At 41.4% G+C, this 14,573-nt stretch overlaps 1 protein-coding gene across 2 annotated transcripts; it reads left to right on the top strand.

Annotated features, from left to right (window-relative positions):
- The first annotated feature begins 11 nt into the window (after positions 1 to 11).
- Positions 12 to 13,703, top strand: LOC129113861 (phospholipid phosphatase 3-like). 2 transcript variants are annotated; one of them, XM_054626347.1, is made up of 6 exons: positions 12 to 361; positions 6,490 to 6,647; positions 10,249 to 10,529; positions 10,699 to 10,756; positions 10,892 to 11,068; positions 11,731 to 13,703. In XM_054626347.1, exons 1-6 carry the CDS (start codon positions 226 to 228, stop codon positions 11,857 to 11,859), a joined length of 939 nt encoding a protein of 312 aa, XP_054482322.1. In that variant the 5' UTR covers positions 12 to 225; the 3' UTR covers positions 11,860 to 13,703. The 2 variants fall into 2 exon arrangements, with proteins under 2 accessions (XP_054482322.1, XP_054482330.1); XM_054626355.1 differs by lacking the exon at positions 6,490 to 6,647 and adding an exon at positions 5,386 to 5,540.
- The last annotated feature ends 870 nt before the right edge of the window (positions 13,704 to 14,573 follow it).

Below are 14,573 nucleotides of genomic sequence, written 5' to 3'. Positions count from 1 at the left end.
AAGTTAGAAGAAAGCGGACTGTGATAGAGTTAGAAGACAGACAGGAACAGCATTTTTCCTGAAAAGTAGACATTAGTGTAGACTTGCATGACGACTCCTCCTTAGGACTCAAGTAGAATCGCTAGCCACTTGTAGATGGTAATAACATAAAGTAAACGCACCGCGATAGCTTTCAACAAGACTTTTATTCCCTTTTTTTATTTGAACCACGCAACACGTTTTTAAATGCAACGCTGTTTGATATATGAGAAAACTATGGCAGCCGAGACGAGGAACGGCGGGAGTTCAATGAGCAACAACTGCAAAGACCACAGCAGGAGGAAGCTACTGGTCGGAGTGGATCTCTTCTGCTTGTTTTTAGGTAAGAGACCCACTGAATGCTGATGACCATATGCCATATGCATGTATCACGTGTTTTACTCAGAGGACTTTTGGCCTTCTGACTTTCCGTAGTGGTTCATTGTAATGTCATTTTAACGTGAAAGTTACAGGACTCGTGTTCAAGAGACTGGGCTGAACTTATTATTATTTATTTTTTTACTCAACTCAAACTTTCCATACCTGCCATATGAGTTTGTTTCCTTAACGTTACATGTCGCCACAATATGTGTATTTGTGACATTTACCATTAACGCTACCTGCTGATTAAGGTTCTTCTATTTGACGTCAGAGGGAACGTTACGTCAGCGCGACACGCTGGGTTGCCTAAGCAACAAGTGATGCCCCGTTAGCAACTGTAGACCACACGTTTAGCTGTAACTGCTATTAAGCGACATATTACCCCCCCCCCCCCCCCAAAAAAAAAATACATTAGCTTAGCTAGTAAAAGCATGTTTTTCTGAGCCTCCACCCATGAATAAAATAGTGCTGGCAGAGGGGAAACTAATAAATTGCTCCTGGAGGGATACATGTCTTTGGTCTCTGCAGCCACACCTGTACTGCACCTCTGCTTTGACTCCTCATTATATTTTCCAGAATGGCTCACATTCCACACAAGCAGGAATTCTCTTGATCTCAACATCTGGCATAATATATATATACATACATCTGTTTGTGTATGTGTGCAGTAATTAAGGGAAGTGGTGAAAAGGTCAGACCTGTGTGTGTGTGTGTGTGTGTGTGTGTGTGTGTGTGTGTGTGTGTGTGTGTGTGTGTGTGTGTGTGTGTGTGTGTGTGTGTGTGTGTATCAGCACAGGTCCTGTGATGTTTAACAGCTGCAGACACTGGATTGAGGTTGTCAATTATTTTCTTTACACTGAAGTCTGAACCCAGAAGTCCTTCAAAAGATTTGCCCGTCCTTGGGGGCTTAAACCTTTGATCATTCACTATTTACACTCATTTATTTTCCTCTCTGATACAACCATGCATTTCCAATGTGTTAGAGTGTAAATGTAAGAACATGATTGCAAACAGCAAAGCAGTGCTTGAATCTAAAACAAATATTGTTGCGACTGCATAGGGAAAGCACCCGACCAGCTATTGTTAAAACAATCCCATGAAAGATATACAACATAAATTGTTTTTTCAAACCAACTATATTTAGTTTAAGTCTAGTTTTGTTTCTAAAGAGGGTAAATCCCCATCATTTTCTCTGGATGTATGAACATTCCCACATAGAAGGTTGACAACAAACCAGTAGTGTTTTTACGATGAAGGTGTGGTTTAAAGAGAGAAACCACAAGGAGGAAATTGTGGGCCAGTAGTGGTAATCACCAGTCCTCCATTCTCACACGCTGATTGCAGTTTAGGGTTACCGCATCCATGGATATCTCACTCCGCCTCTCTTATGCACATGAACTATTTGCCTTCACTGTGATGCCCCTTGATCCAGTCGTCAGTTAACTAGACTAGATGAGAAATTCACCCTGATTCAGTGGGGATAAGAACTGAATCTTGACAAATATTGCTGAGGAAAGCAGAAGGCAGCTATTTAGTATTTCGCTTGAATCTTGAGAGGTGATCAAGTTCACTTTACATTAAGCCGTAGCAGGTGGCTTTCATGTTTCCAGTTAATCGTCTTAGAGTATGATGTTTTTGTGTGCTTTGCCCTGATTCAGCACTGGGTAAAATGTGGTTAATCAGCTACAATAGTTTAGAAGTAGGTTATTAGTTGAAGTGAAAGTACTTACACGAGTTGAAGATTCAGTTCAACTTTGAGAACTGAATGGAGCTGAATTGGTAAATTGAGCCGGAAGTGTCTGTTCTAATTGAAGCCCTGAACCAAAAAAGTGCTGCCCAATTAGAAGACAGAGGACTTATGTGGGACACATTTTATCACACATTGGGATATTAGAAAAACACAATGATGTCTGCTGTTTGAAATGCTTGAATTAAGTTAACCTTAAAATGCACACAAACTCATTCATGTGTATAAATGTATGCTTGTACTTTAAATGTGACATTGCTGTGTATGATCTATTTACGTTTGCAGGTGCATGTATTGTTCGTGCCAATGTATTGTCAGAATTACCTTTTTTTGTTTTTTGTGTGCTTGTATTAGCGGGAATAAAGTAGGAACAGATATGTAAACTGCTTTGTATGTAATACCTACTCCTCTTTATAAATGTGAATAATAAATTAAGCAAAAAAAAAAAGAAGAAAAACAACTGGTACAGCCACTAGCAATTCAATGCAGATGTGTTTTTATTCAACCCAAGCAGACAGACCCAGTTTCCCTTCTGCAGTGAAACTAAGAACTAAGTTCTGCAGAAGGCCAGACAGACAGACAGACAGACAGACAGACAGACAGACAGACAGACAGACAGAGGGCAGTTTGTGTGGGGGCTGCCACAAGTAAAAACAACTGCATCTGTGTATACACCACAACTACCTCAGACATGTATGCATTTCTACGCCAGACAGTGAGAGATCCCTGCAAGTGGAAAATGTGTGTCTGTTTATTTTAATAAGTCACACTTGGTGTTTTGGGCGAAATGCCTCCAAAATATTGTGGGGACTTAATTCAGCGTGAGGCTTATACATTGATACTAGTTTCCACAAACTGCAGCTACATGGAGCTGCCAGTGCTTAACTGGGGGAAAGGCGAATGGGCAAGCGTTGAAAATTCTGACAAATGTTTTCATAATGATATGTTTTCTCCCATATTTTGATGTGAGATTGGGCTTGGTTATGTGGTGACAAAAGTCACTATTATTCCTCATTTACAGTATTTGCTGTAAAGTTGTGGGGGGAAAAAAGTCTCCCTACAGCTCCAATTCCATCTTGTTTGTTTCTGCTGTCTTTGGGCTGATGTTGAGCTAATGCAAAAGACACACCCACGCCTGCTGACTGGTGTTGTCATTGGCCGGACAAGGACACCCCTCCCCCTCCTCCTCGCCCCCCCCTGGCTGTTAGAAGCGGGAAAGGCGGAAGGGGTTGGGAGGGGAAAATCCTGACATGCTGCTACTCGATGCTGATGCTGCACAGTTTAGACGGATGGAAGGGGTCGGAGGACTGAGCGGGGAAGAAATTCCCCGTTGAGTGTATGGAAAACAGGATCTGACCGTGTCTAGTTGTCGTTGTGTCTTCTTCTTCTTCTTCTTCTTCTTCTTCTTCTTCTTCTTCTTCTTCTTCTTCTTCTTCTTCTTCTTCTTCTTCTTCTTCTTCTTCTTCTTCTTCTTCTTCTTCTTCTTCTTCTTCTTCTTCCTAACCAGCTGTTTGAAGAACTTGCCCCGTGCAGGTTCCTTAAAAGCTGTGGCCACTTTGTTTCATCAATCCGTTTGCCACCTGGCTGTCTCTTTATATCAATCTCTGCACTCCACCTCTGGCCTTGTGGTTTGTATTGGGTCTGTGAATGTGTGTATATAGGCATTAGCAGGGGTCAGGACTCAAGGGCTAATGTGTTTCACATCCAGCACTGTCTGACGCGTATGGTTTTTTGTTAGTTTTTTCTTAAAGATACTGTTTTGGGAAGTCCTGTGTGGTTCTGTTTATGTCCAGGCTAAGCAAACTGAGCGGATAAGACATTCAGGATTTCGGGTTCTGTAAAGTACTGTATATTTGTACAGTTACATACCGCCCTGCTCTTTCTCTCGCCACCAGACTTGCTCCGGAGCTGATTGTAGCTCCGTCCAGGTGTTTGTTTGAAGAGCGAGAATGAAAACCAGAAAGTTAATAATGTGGATCCTGCTGAATGTGGAGGGAACGCCAGTCTTCTGGAGTTCCCATCAGGGAGCAGAACTCTGTCTGTAACATGAGCTGAATCCAGCTGGACCTTCAAAGGCCAAAGTCAGCTCTGTGTGTGTGTGTGTGTGTGTGTGTGTGTGTGTGTGTGTGTGTGTGTGTGTGTGTGTGTGTGTGTGTGTGTGTGTGTGTGTGTGTGTGTGTGTGTGTGTGTGTGTGTGTGTGTGTGTGTGTGTGTGTGTGTGTGTGTGTGTGGGGATGCAAAGGGTTGAGGGGCTCAGCGACTGAAGCGTGTGTTGACATTTGGCTTGAGAAATCATATCCCCCCCCTCACCACAACCGTCCCGCCTTCAGCAGCTCTCAGCACTGACCTCTACACCCTGGTGCTTTTTAGCTTTTGAGACTGGGAGACAGGGGAACAGAGTGTGTGAGAAAGTGAACGCTGATGTTTGTTTTCCTTTGTATCGGTAAATCACAGAACTGTTCAAAGAGTGACTTGAAAGCTCCGCCATCAGTTAAATGCCACTTTGAAGAGATTTGATAGTGTTTTTCCAAATTCTGTCAGAGATTTGAGGCCTCTCCTGGGTACCGCGTCCACATTCAAATTTCAAAGTCCTTCATTGAAGCCTTTGGTAAATGGAGAAAATAAGCTGTCCTTTTTGGCTTGCATCTCGGTAACACCCACTCTTGTTTGTTGTCAGCAGATAAATAAGATCTTTTTGCCACTTTAAGTGGCGAAAGACACTAAATTGATCAGACGCAGACACCCCCCCAAGGCATCTTAAAGCGGGTCTTTTTAAGTGCACTTGAAAGCCTCTGCACGGTAGGAAGAATGCCTCTGATACGGTTTTAGTTTTTTCTTGTCAGTTAGCAGCAACAGCCTCTCTCTTAAGAACAGGACACATCCAATCCTTAGCGCTAACTCAGCCAGATCACTTGATGCTATTCTAAGCATAAAAGGTTCACTTAAGTCTAAAACAATGATGTATCTTTGATTTTGGCATTAATTCCAACACATTTAATTTAGTTTATTTTGGCTCATTTTCTCATGAAGCATCAGTGTCAGTTTTAAAAACAGGATGATGTACATAATACATGTCTGCTGGGAGTTTTTTTTCCAAATGTTTGTATGAATATCTGAGATTTCCTGTCTTTTTGTGTCTTTCTTTGTCTTCCTGTTGAGAATGTCTATTGATGTAGCTGTCCACTTCTGTGGGTTAAAGAGCTGTCTGACCTTTTGATCCTGTGTGTCCAACCATACAGTGTTGCTTGTTGCCGTGTTTTTGCACAAATTTCCCTTCCCGCCTTACCAGAGAGGATTCTTCTGCAATGACAACAGCATCGGGCTGTCCTATAAGGGCAGCACGGTGTCCACCACCATGCTCACAGCTGTGGGCGTCACTGTGCCTGTGGTCTCAGTAAGTCCTGCTGTGGTACTGCAAGAGAGAACTAGAGAACATATGTTGGGACAGTCTCGGTTCATCCGATGGTTTGCTTGTGACACCTCAGACGACATGATTGGTTTTACAGGCTCTGACTCACACTCTGTGGTTTTTGTGTTGTACCTCATTAGCTGCAAATGATGTATGCTGTGCATTACTGCCAACCATTTTCCAAAGTTACTGTATATTATCATATGCTTTTAGATTGATTTCCTAGGGCCAGCCATTGCTTTCTATTTATTTCACTACTGTAAGCAAATGTATTAACTGTTAAAGTAATTTATAATGTAAAAATACCAAATGTGCTTAGCTTGATGGTTAACTCTTGACTTTTCCAATTGTAATTTGTAAGAATGGAACTGCCAGTATTTTTCTTAAATGATTGAATCGATTTTTCTTTATAATATCAAAAAGTAGAGAAAATGGAACCAGTCAATTTTTTGTCATTTTTGCTAAGAAATAACACAAAGACAAACATAAAGCACAAAATCAATTGTTTAAAGTGTTGCCATCATCTTCTGTAAAGTAGTATTTAGTGTCCTTTCATTGTCATCCTGTAGTGAAATGAATAGAAACAATGGCAGCCATAAGAGAGAGTCCACAAATGTTAGGTGTGCTTTGGAAAATGGCGAGCAGTGGGGAAAAAAACAACATGTATGGCCCTTTAAGACAGGCCTGCTCAAAAGTTCAAACTCATACTGAATATTGAACGAAGCTAGAGTCATTATTTATAAATTAGTCACATAATAGCCACTGAATGGATTGAGCCTGTCCCAGATGTTCCCTTGTTGCAGCTTGCTTGTACCTGCGACCTCTGTAATTTGCGTATCATTAACCCAGCACCTCCATCTCTCCCTCTCTCTCTCCCTCACCCATCCCCACCCCCTTCCTTCTCTCTGTACCGCTCACTGCTTCTTCACACTAGCCGGCCTGCCTTTCTTGGTCATTGAGACCAGTGCTGTTCAGCCTTACCGTAGAGGGTTTTACTGCGATGATGAGTCCATCATGTACCCGGCCAAAAATGGAGACACCATTAGCGACGGTGTGCTTAGCGCTGCTGGCATTCTAATCACCATCCTCTCTGTAAGTCACCTCACTCACTGATCACTAATGTCATCATCACTCTTTGTGTTTCAGCAGCCTTCACCATTACTAGCAGCACCCACTGACACCTTTTACACCAGATGTTGACCTAATCATTTTGTCATCCTCAGTGCATTGTCAAATTTGTTTATTATAACATTTTCAACAATATATTATTATATAAAAAAGGACATAGAGATTTTAGACAGTTGAATTAAATACAATTGCAATGTGTTCATGCTTTTTCTCCAACCAATCTATGCACATCCCCACTGCCCTCATGCTCAGAGAAATATACTTGTTGCAACTGATTTATAGGGCTTTATCTGACTGTTGAATCATTGTGGGTATAAACTGAGATTATCCTCCATGAGTACTGAAACAACAACTCCCCATACCTGTGCTATCTGCCCCTCTCTTTGGCTTCAGCTCATTCCAGATTAAAAGCATCATTTGTTCAAGGCTTTTCTCCTCGGGGGCTTAAGATGACTCAGTTGATTAAGGCACTTTAGCAAGTGATGTGTTCAGTAGTCTGTTGCAGTCTCTTGGGAGAAAACAGTGAGGATGTATCCAAGATGTGCACGCTAAACCACACATCCTGTTATCAATTTCATTTTTATCCTTTTCACAAACTGCTCTTATCATTTTTCTACCACAGTTTTCAGACATAGAGACAGCGCTAAATAATTTCCCCTACACCGGAGGCGTAAACAATTCATCGCTCTCCATTGACTTTTTATTTTGTGAAGGCGCTGCCTTGTCACTTTCATCTGCAAGCAAACAACAGAAAAATGGCCCAGAACTAAGTTCTTATACGCCGCTGAACCAAAACACTGAGTTTACGGGCAATAAAATGTGAGACATACGCAGAAAGAAAACTGGGGGATCCTGACACTCAATATTCCTAAGGTTACTTGTGCAGCAAACATTTTGTCCAAATGTCAGTTTTTGGCTAAATATATTTCTGTAAATTAAACTAGAGCCTTTTGACTGCATGCACCTTGCATTTAAAGCGGAATGTGGATACATCAGAAAGATATGCAGTATAATGTTTGCAGCTGCCTTAGCTAACTACAGTAACTTGCTACATTAGCTCGCTAACAGATAACTCATTATTTTTGTTATCAACTGCACCCCTGGTAGACAAAAAGTACTAAAATTACCTTTTTACATGCTGAAATCTAAAGTTTTTAGCTACAGAGCTCTCTCAAAACGCGCCAGAGTTCTGACCAGAGTTCTGACCAGAGTTCTGACCAGAGTTCTGACCAGAGTTCTGACCAGAGTTCTCGTCAGAGTACTGTTGGTCAAAATAAATACAGTGTAGATACTGACACGCATCTTCTGTTGTGCTTCCCATGTGCTGCTGTGGCCAGTGTAGAAGAGGTGTAATAGCAGTAGCCCTTGTGGAAGTCCACTCTGCATTTCAACTAAATGAGTTTAACAAAACATAACACAATATCAATATCCAAACCCACCAATATCTACACATAAGAAAGAATAAACTAATACACAAACAAAAAGTAGGAGAAAAACACATTGCTGCAGCTGCCTTAGATGGTAAATTTGAAATTACAAGTTATTCCCTTCATCTTATTATTTCCTCATCACTCCATTTCTGCCCGTCTTGACTTAATCTAATTTGTAAATTGATCATTGGAATGTAACGCAGAAAACACAATAGACAGTAGTGCCCTCCTCCTGGAGAGCAGACTACTATACGGGCTCGGGGCCACGGGTGTTTTCATGGTGATGAGGAGTTCTGGCCCCGTGTAATTACGGTTGACGCAATGGTTGTTCGGCTAAATACTGTAATTGGTGGTGTGGAATTGTGGTCAAAGCCTAAACAAGAAGACTTTGCCAGATATCTAATTTTCCCCTCGCAAAACTCGACTTAACAATCCATCTCAAAGCTGGAGCGTTTCTGGACAGCATTTGTGTTTTCTGACCCATAAAACACCAACATTAGGTCATGTAGTGCTTCGTTTCCCACTGAATAGAGCTGAAAAAACACAAGAGGGTAATCCTTTATAATTTATGCTGATCAATTTAAGAAGAAACAAAAACTTCATGGTGTGATTGTGGGAATACAAGACGTTTGACATGATCCTCAAATCAGCTATGCACCCATGATTATCTCTTGAGGTCTGCGTGTAACAGCTACATGTCCTACGATGCCAATTCGTTTATTCATTCACATGGTTAGATCTTTCACACAAGGGGATCCAGATGTGTTTTCTCCCCGTTCCCTCTTTCCCACGAAAGCAGCTGGGCTTTATCGAGCTGGCTCTAAAGGCCTGGATGGTGGAAAACAACACACTGTATCAGCTTGTTAAATCACCGCCAGGGCTATCCCCTCTGCATCGAGAGTTTCCCAGAGTGAGACTTATTTCTGCGCCCCTCGAAAGAATGTCTGATGAAACTGAGATAATAACATGAAAACAGCCAGAAACCCCGTGTGAAACCGGAGCCGTTTCAGAGCGGTGAAAAACAAACGTGCCCCCGACGTGCCTGGTGGAAGTCTGGCCACCAAAATCAGACACGTCGCCTAGCTCAGCATTTCTGCTGATTAGAACCAGCGGTGCCTCCCCCCCCCCCCTCTCCTTCCCACTCCACTCCTCATTCCTCCTCTCACCTTTCTCTTTCTTCCCCCTTTCTCCTTGTCTCCTCTACTCTTTTAGCTTTCTATCTCCCCCTCCTGTTACTCTGCCCTCCGTCCCTCCACTTTCTCCCCAAAACTCCCCCACACTTTCGTTCTGACTCGTCTTCCACACTTCCATTTGTGAGCTGCTGGAAGACAAGGTAGGATGAGGGGATCGGGAAGGCCTTTCTGAGCTGGAACAGCTGTTGTTAGTTATGGCCGTCCACCTCCCCCTAAGTGAGCCTTACACGTCAATCGTCGGTTTTTAGACGGTGGTTTATTTACACACTTACAGAAAACTATACACTGCGGACAGTTTGAGTTACCTCCCACGTCGCCTCACTGTTTTCGCTCAGAAGTAGAATGGCACAGGTAAACACATTCAATGTTAAAGTAGCCGTTCGCAAACCACTTCAGAGGAAATAGCTGAATTCTGTTTTAGATATTATAATAACATCTTGATCCTGAAAAAAAGTAAATTTAGTCAGATACATCACTTAAATTCTCCACTCTGACCATCCGACACCATCTTTATCACGGCCCAAATGTCTACCCTCACCAAATCACACACTCCGATGTGTATTTCCAAAACAGTCGGCAAGAGCTAAGTGCTGGTACACTGTTAAACTTGGCAAGCACAGGAGACATCTAAAAGAATGGAAAAAGCTTTACTTCACAAGAACAACTTTATTAGTTTTTAGTTAAGTTCAGATAATGAGCAATAAAACACAAAATTGAGAATTAAATTACCTGGGAAGTATGAGCATCACACATGGCTGCCCAAACACATTCCACTGTCCAAGTAAGGCTTTTCCAAAGTGCTGTCCTATTTCTCATACAATATTTTGGCTCTTCTGCACCCTTCAGGAAATGTGAATTAAGTGCTTAGAAATGATGGTGGGAACTTGGATTGGGATTATGTTAAATTCATGATATTAATATTCAATGTTACCATCCCTTCAGATCATCATTGGGGAGAGCTACAGGATCTACTTTCTGAACGAGGGATCCAAGTCTTTTGTAGGGAACCCCTACATATCTGCGCTATACAAGCAGGTGGGCGTGTTCATCTTCGGCTGCGCCATCAGCCAGTCCTTCACTGACATCGCCAAAGTGTCGGTGGGCCGCATGCGCCCTCACTTCCTGGATGTGTGCAAGCCAGACTTCTCCACCATCAACTGCTCCCTGGGCTACATCACTGACTACCAGTGTCAGGGGCCAGAGAGCAAAGTTCAGGAGGCCAGGTATTGTGACAAACTAAGAGAAACATACAGAAACATATTTTTAAATGTGTTGTATTAAGAATATGTTTAAAAACACATCATTTTAAATGTAATTATTTTTGGGTTAACATATGTATTTGTGTATACTGTAAGCTCTGGTGCAATGCTGATTGTCTTCTATTCTTCTCAGGAAGTCTTTCTTCTCTGGACATGCATCATTCTCCATGTACACCATGCTGTACCTGGTGGTGAGTTAATGAATTGCTTTAAGCACAAATTCTGTTGAATCTTATATAAATATACACAGTATTAAGAGGGAATTTCCCTCCCTATATACAAAATAGTTTCTTTCTATATAACCTCACAATTTTGTCTCTTTTCAGTTTTACCTGCAGTCTCGTTTCACTTGGCATGGAGCTCGTCTGCTGCGCCCTCTGACCCAGTTCACCCTCGTCATGATGTCTTTCTACACGGGCCTGTCCCGTGTCTCTGATCACAAGCACCACCCCACTGATGTCTTGGCGGGTTTTGTGCAGGGAGCAATAGTGGCCTACTGCATAGTGAGTGCTCCTATTATGTTGTAGTATTGAAATCTCATGACTATATTAGAATAGATCAGAAATCATTAAGAATTTGATTGTCCTTATGAATTCATTTCATAATGTGTTATTTCTAACTTTTCATTTAAATAATAATATTAATTATAACTTAATTTAAGTAGCCTTCTCTTTTTTTTCTGTTAGCATGACCATGAAATAAAGGACTGTGTTTGCAAATGAAATTGTAGAGAGAGTGCATGTAAATGGAAAACAGAAGGGGGCCTAATACAGAAGCTTGAGGAACTCCATACTGTATCTGTAAAAGGAAGCAGTTGACAATTTCTGTTGGTCAACAGAAATTGTCAGGATAAAAGAGGGACGGGGGCAATTATCTGTAGATATACAGCAGCAAGGTGTTTAACTCCAACACAACTTGCCGCAGTATATCTGACTGAGATCTGATTCTCTGACTGAGTGAAGAGTGAGATGCAGCTGATCCTCGTGCTCTCTTTTGTGCTGGTTAGCGTGCATATGCATGCATTATGTGTGCATCATATGTGAGAGACTGATACAGTTGGCCGACTGAGAAACTAATTGCTGCATTGTTATAGTGCTTGATTTTGAATCTCCCACTTTGCAATGATTTCAATGTTAAAAAAGTGTATTTTCTATTCCCTCTGCAGGTATTCTTTGTGTCTGATTTGTTCAAGCTCAAAGGTAGACGTTCTACCCTTTCGCCAACACCAGTGAAGAAAGATCTTGTTCCTCCAGCAGACATCAGAGAGCGCAGCAACCATCTCATCATGGCATAGAGAAGACTGCCGACTGACATAACCCTGACCTGTGCCATTTAAAACACTGCTACAGCCACTGGTCATGACTGGATAGAATAAACTCCTAACAATCTGGATAATAAAGACAAATTATATGGAATCTCAGTAGAAGAGAAGAGGCTACGGAAAACAGTCAAGCAAGTTTTGCTTTCTCAACGGAAATGTTCATCTTTTCCCTCAGTCTCGACAGACACTTTAATGTGGAAAAGAGAGAGGACCAAGGATATTTGTGCCTCTCTGTTTTGAAGATCATTGGAGACTGTCCTCCGCCGAGACCTTTCCATGGACAAAAGTCTGAAATGAAACAAAAACTGAAAAACGGCAGCTGAAAACCAAGCTGTGTGTGTCTTTCGTGCCCTTTCCCATCGACTGCATCCAGCATGGGAGCTACACTTCTATTCCTGCCACTCACTCAACGTGTGACTATAACAAACAAATCATGACAAAAATAACGAATTCCTTGATTTCATGAAGGATGATGTTTTTGTTTGGTTTTATTACAAACATAAGCATTTTACGTGTGATTTATAGCACCATTTTAGCTCAACTCCATACTGTTTGTCACCACTTGAATGACCTGAAGTGAAGCTTTTGGAAAGCTTTGTAAACATTTTTTGTAATGTCTATAATGTAGTGTAGTTCCTGAGAACGTGCACATAAGTTACAGTAGGTGTAGAGTACAGTGAGAGAGTATGTGTTGGATATGGGCCTCTTTCTGCTGGCTAGGAACGAGCCCCCACTGAGCCATTTAATGAAATGACTGTCTGTTATATGTACCAGACGGGTGCTCACAAGTGTTAGGTCAGAGAGTGTGTGTGAGCGTGTGTGTCGTTTGCGTATGCCAGTGTGTGTGTGTGTGTGTGTGTGTTAGGTGAGGTCTTCCTGTGAGTGTGCCAGTGTGTCTTAATGTCATGTCTATATTTTTCAGTGTTTATAGCCTACAAATGTGCCTCCCTTCAGTCAGAGAACAGGCACCTGCTCCAACTGACACATGTAATGAGACGGAAACACTGTGGAAAAAAGCATCACATGCATTACATGTACTTTACTGTTCCTACTAATCATAGTGATGATTCACATCAGAGAGTCTTTTGATATACAGTATGCTACACAGGCATATATACACTTAAAGTAAAGGACTTCCTCAAGCAGTATCAAAGCACTATTAAGCAAAACAGTTATTAAAAAAAAAATCATTATTTTGGGACATTGTAACTTCAAAATAGCTCATCTTGTAAAGTAACACAGTGGTGCTGGCAATAAGGCTCTGCATTAAAATAGACAAAAATCATTACATTGATTTTTTTAAAGCAATAATGAGGCTAATGTGTGTGAGTGATATTAATGTAATTAACTTTTTAGCAAATAAACCAACTTTAAAACCACTGACTGAAAGCGTCATCTGAACTCAGTTTTAAAGAACTGAGTCAAGCTTTGATGTGACGCTTATAGCGAGACAATTTTTATAGCATCAGAAGATTGTGTGTGCTACCATACATTGTACAATAGTGTATCATGTGTATACATCCAATATATCTTTTGAAGAAACGCCCACTATGACTTGTGTGTCCAGACCTGTGTAAATGTAACACATGCTGCTTTAAAGAGGCAAAGCTTGGCAGATGTCATCCAGTAAGGTTGACAACTTGTGAATATTTTTTATGATATATATGTTTTATGAACAACAAAGCTCTCAAGGCAGACAGCTTCAGTGCATTTATAAAAAAAAATGTGCCTTTCAATATTTTTGTAATGTCGTGAAATTTTGTACAATGAAACTGTAAGACGTATCAAAGATAAAATGTCTTTAATAAAACAAAAAAGATCAAGATCAAGACCCGTACTGTGTTGTTTTTCCTCACTCTTTTTTTGTCAAACATGGCATGTGTGTGAGAATCTGACTTTTGTACTATAATTCAGAAGCCAGCCAACTGTGCGTGTGATGGAAAGATCTGGGCGTGGGGCAATGGTAGACTTCCATGCTCGACTTCCTGTGGGGAAATAGTGTACATTCCAGGCTTTAACCCCTCTCCCCAATGGCTCTCTGGAATAATATAGACTCCACACAGAAACTATGCCAGAGTGGCAAAGTACATTCACATATGAGAATGCTTAGAAGCGATGTAATTTTCCTTCAGTGTCTTGTATTATCCTTATAGACCACTTTGCCTCCACATAAAACCTGAATAAACCATAGATCTACGGGTTGTACCTGTTCATTTACTGCATGTGTCAGCATATCACGAGCTGAGGTTTGGGGCCGGGGTGTTCACGTGGCATCTTAAGCCGATTGATTTCACGGTGGATCAGGTGCAGTGCCCTGAAGGAGATTGGACTTGATTAGTTTAATAAGCTGCAAAATGCGTTTGGTTTTTATGACCATGCCAAGGGTGGTACTATTGTGCAGCAGCTGTCTTGTGTTATGACTACTACTAAATGACTGTTTCCAATGTCTTAATTTGGCACAAGACTGCACCCTATGAGTATTCGCTTTGTGGTCCAATTAAATTCTTTCACCACTTTGGTTCAAACTGAAACATCTCAACAACTATTGGATGGATTGCCATCCCCAGAGGATAAAGGTGACTTTGGTGTTACCCTGGCTTTTTCTCTAGCTCACAATAAGGTTGATATTCTTTGGTTTTCAGAGGAATTTCTCTACAACTATTAAATGGATTGCGTTATTTGGTACA

Source organism: Anoplopoma fimbria, chromosome 3 (assembly GCF_027596085.1).
Source record: "Anoplopoma fimbria isolate UVic2021 breed Golden Eagle Sablefish chromosome 3, Afim_UVic_2022, whole genome shotgun sequence".
NCBI classification, from domain to species: domain Eukaryota; kingdom Metazoa; phylum Chordata; class Actinopteri; order Perciformes; family Anoplopomatidae; genus Anoplopoma; species Anoplopoma fimbria.
The sequence above is the reverse complement of the archived record's forward strand: the minus strand, read 5'-3'. Positions and strand labels throughout refer to the sequence as shown.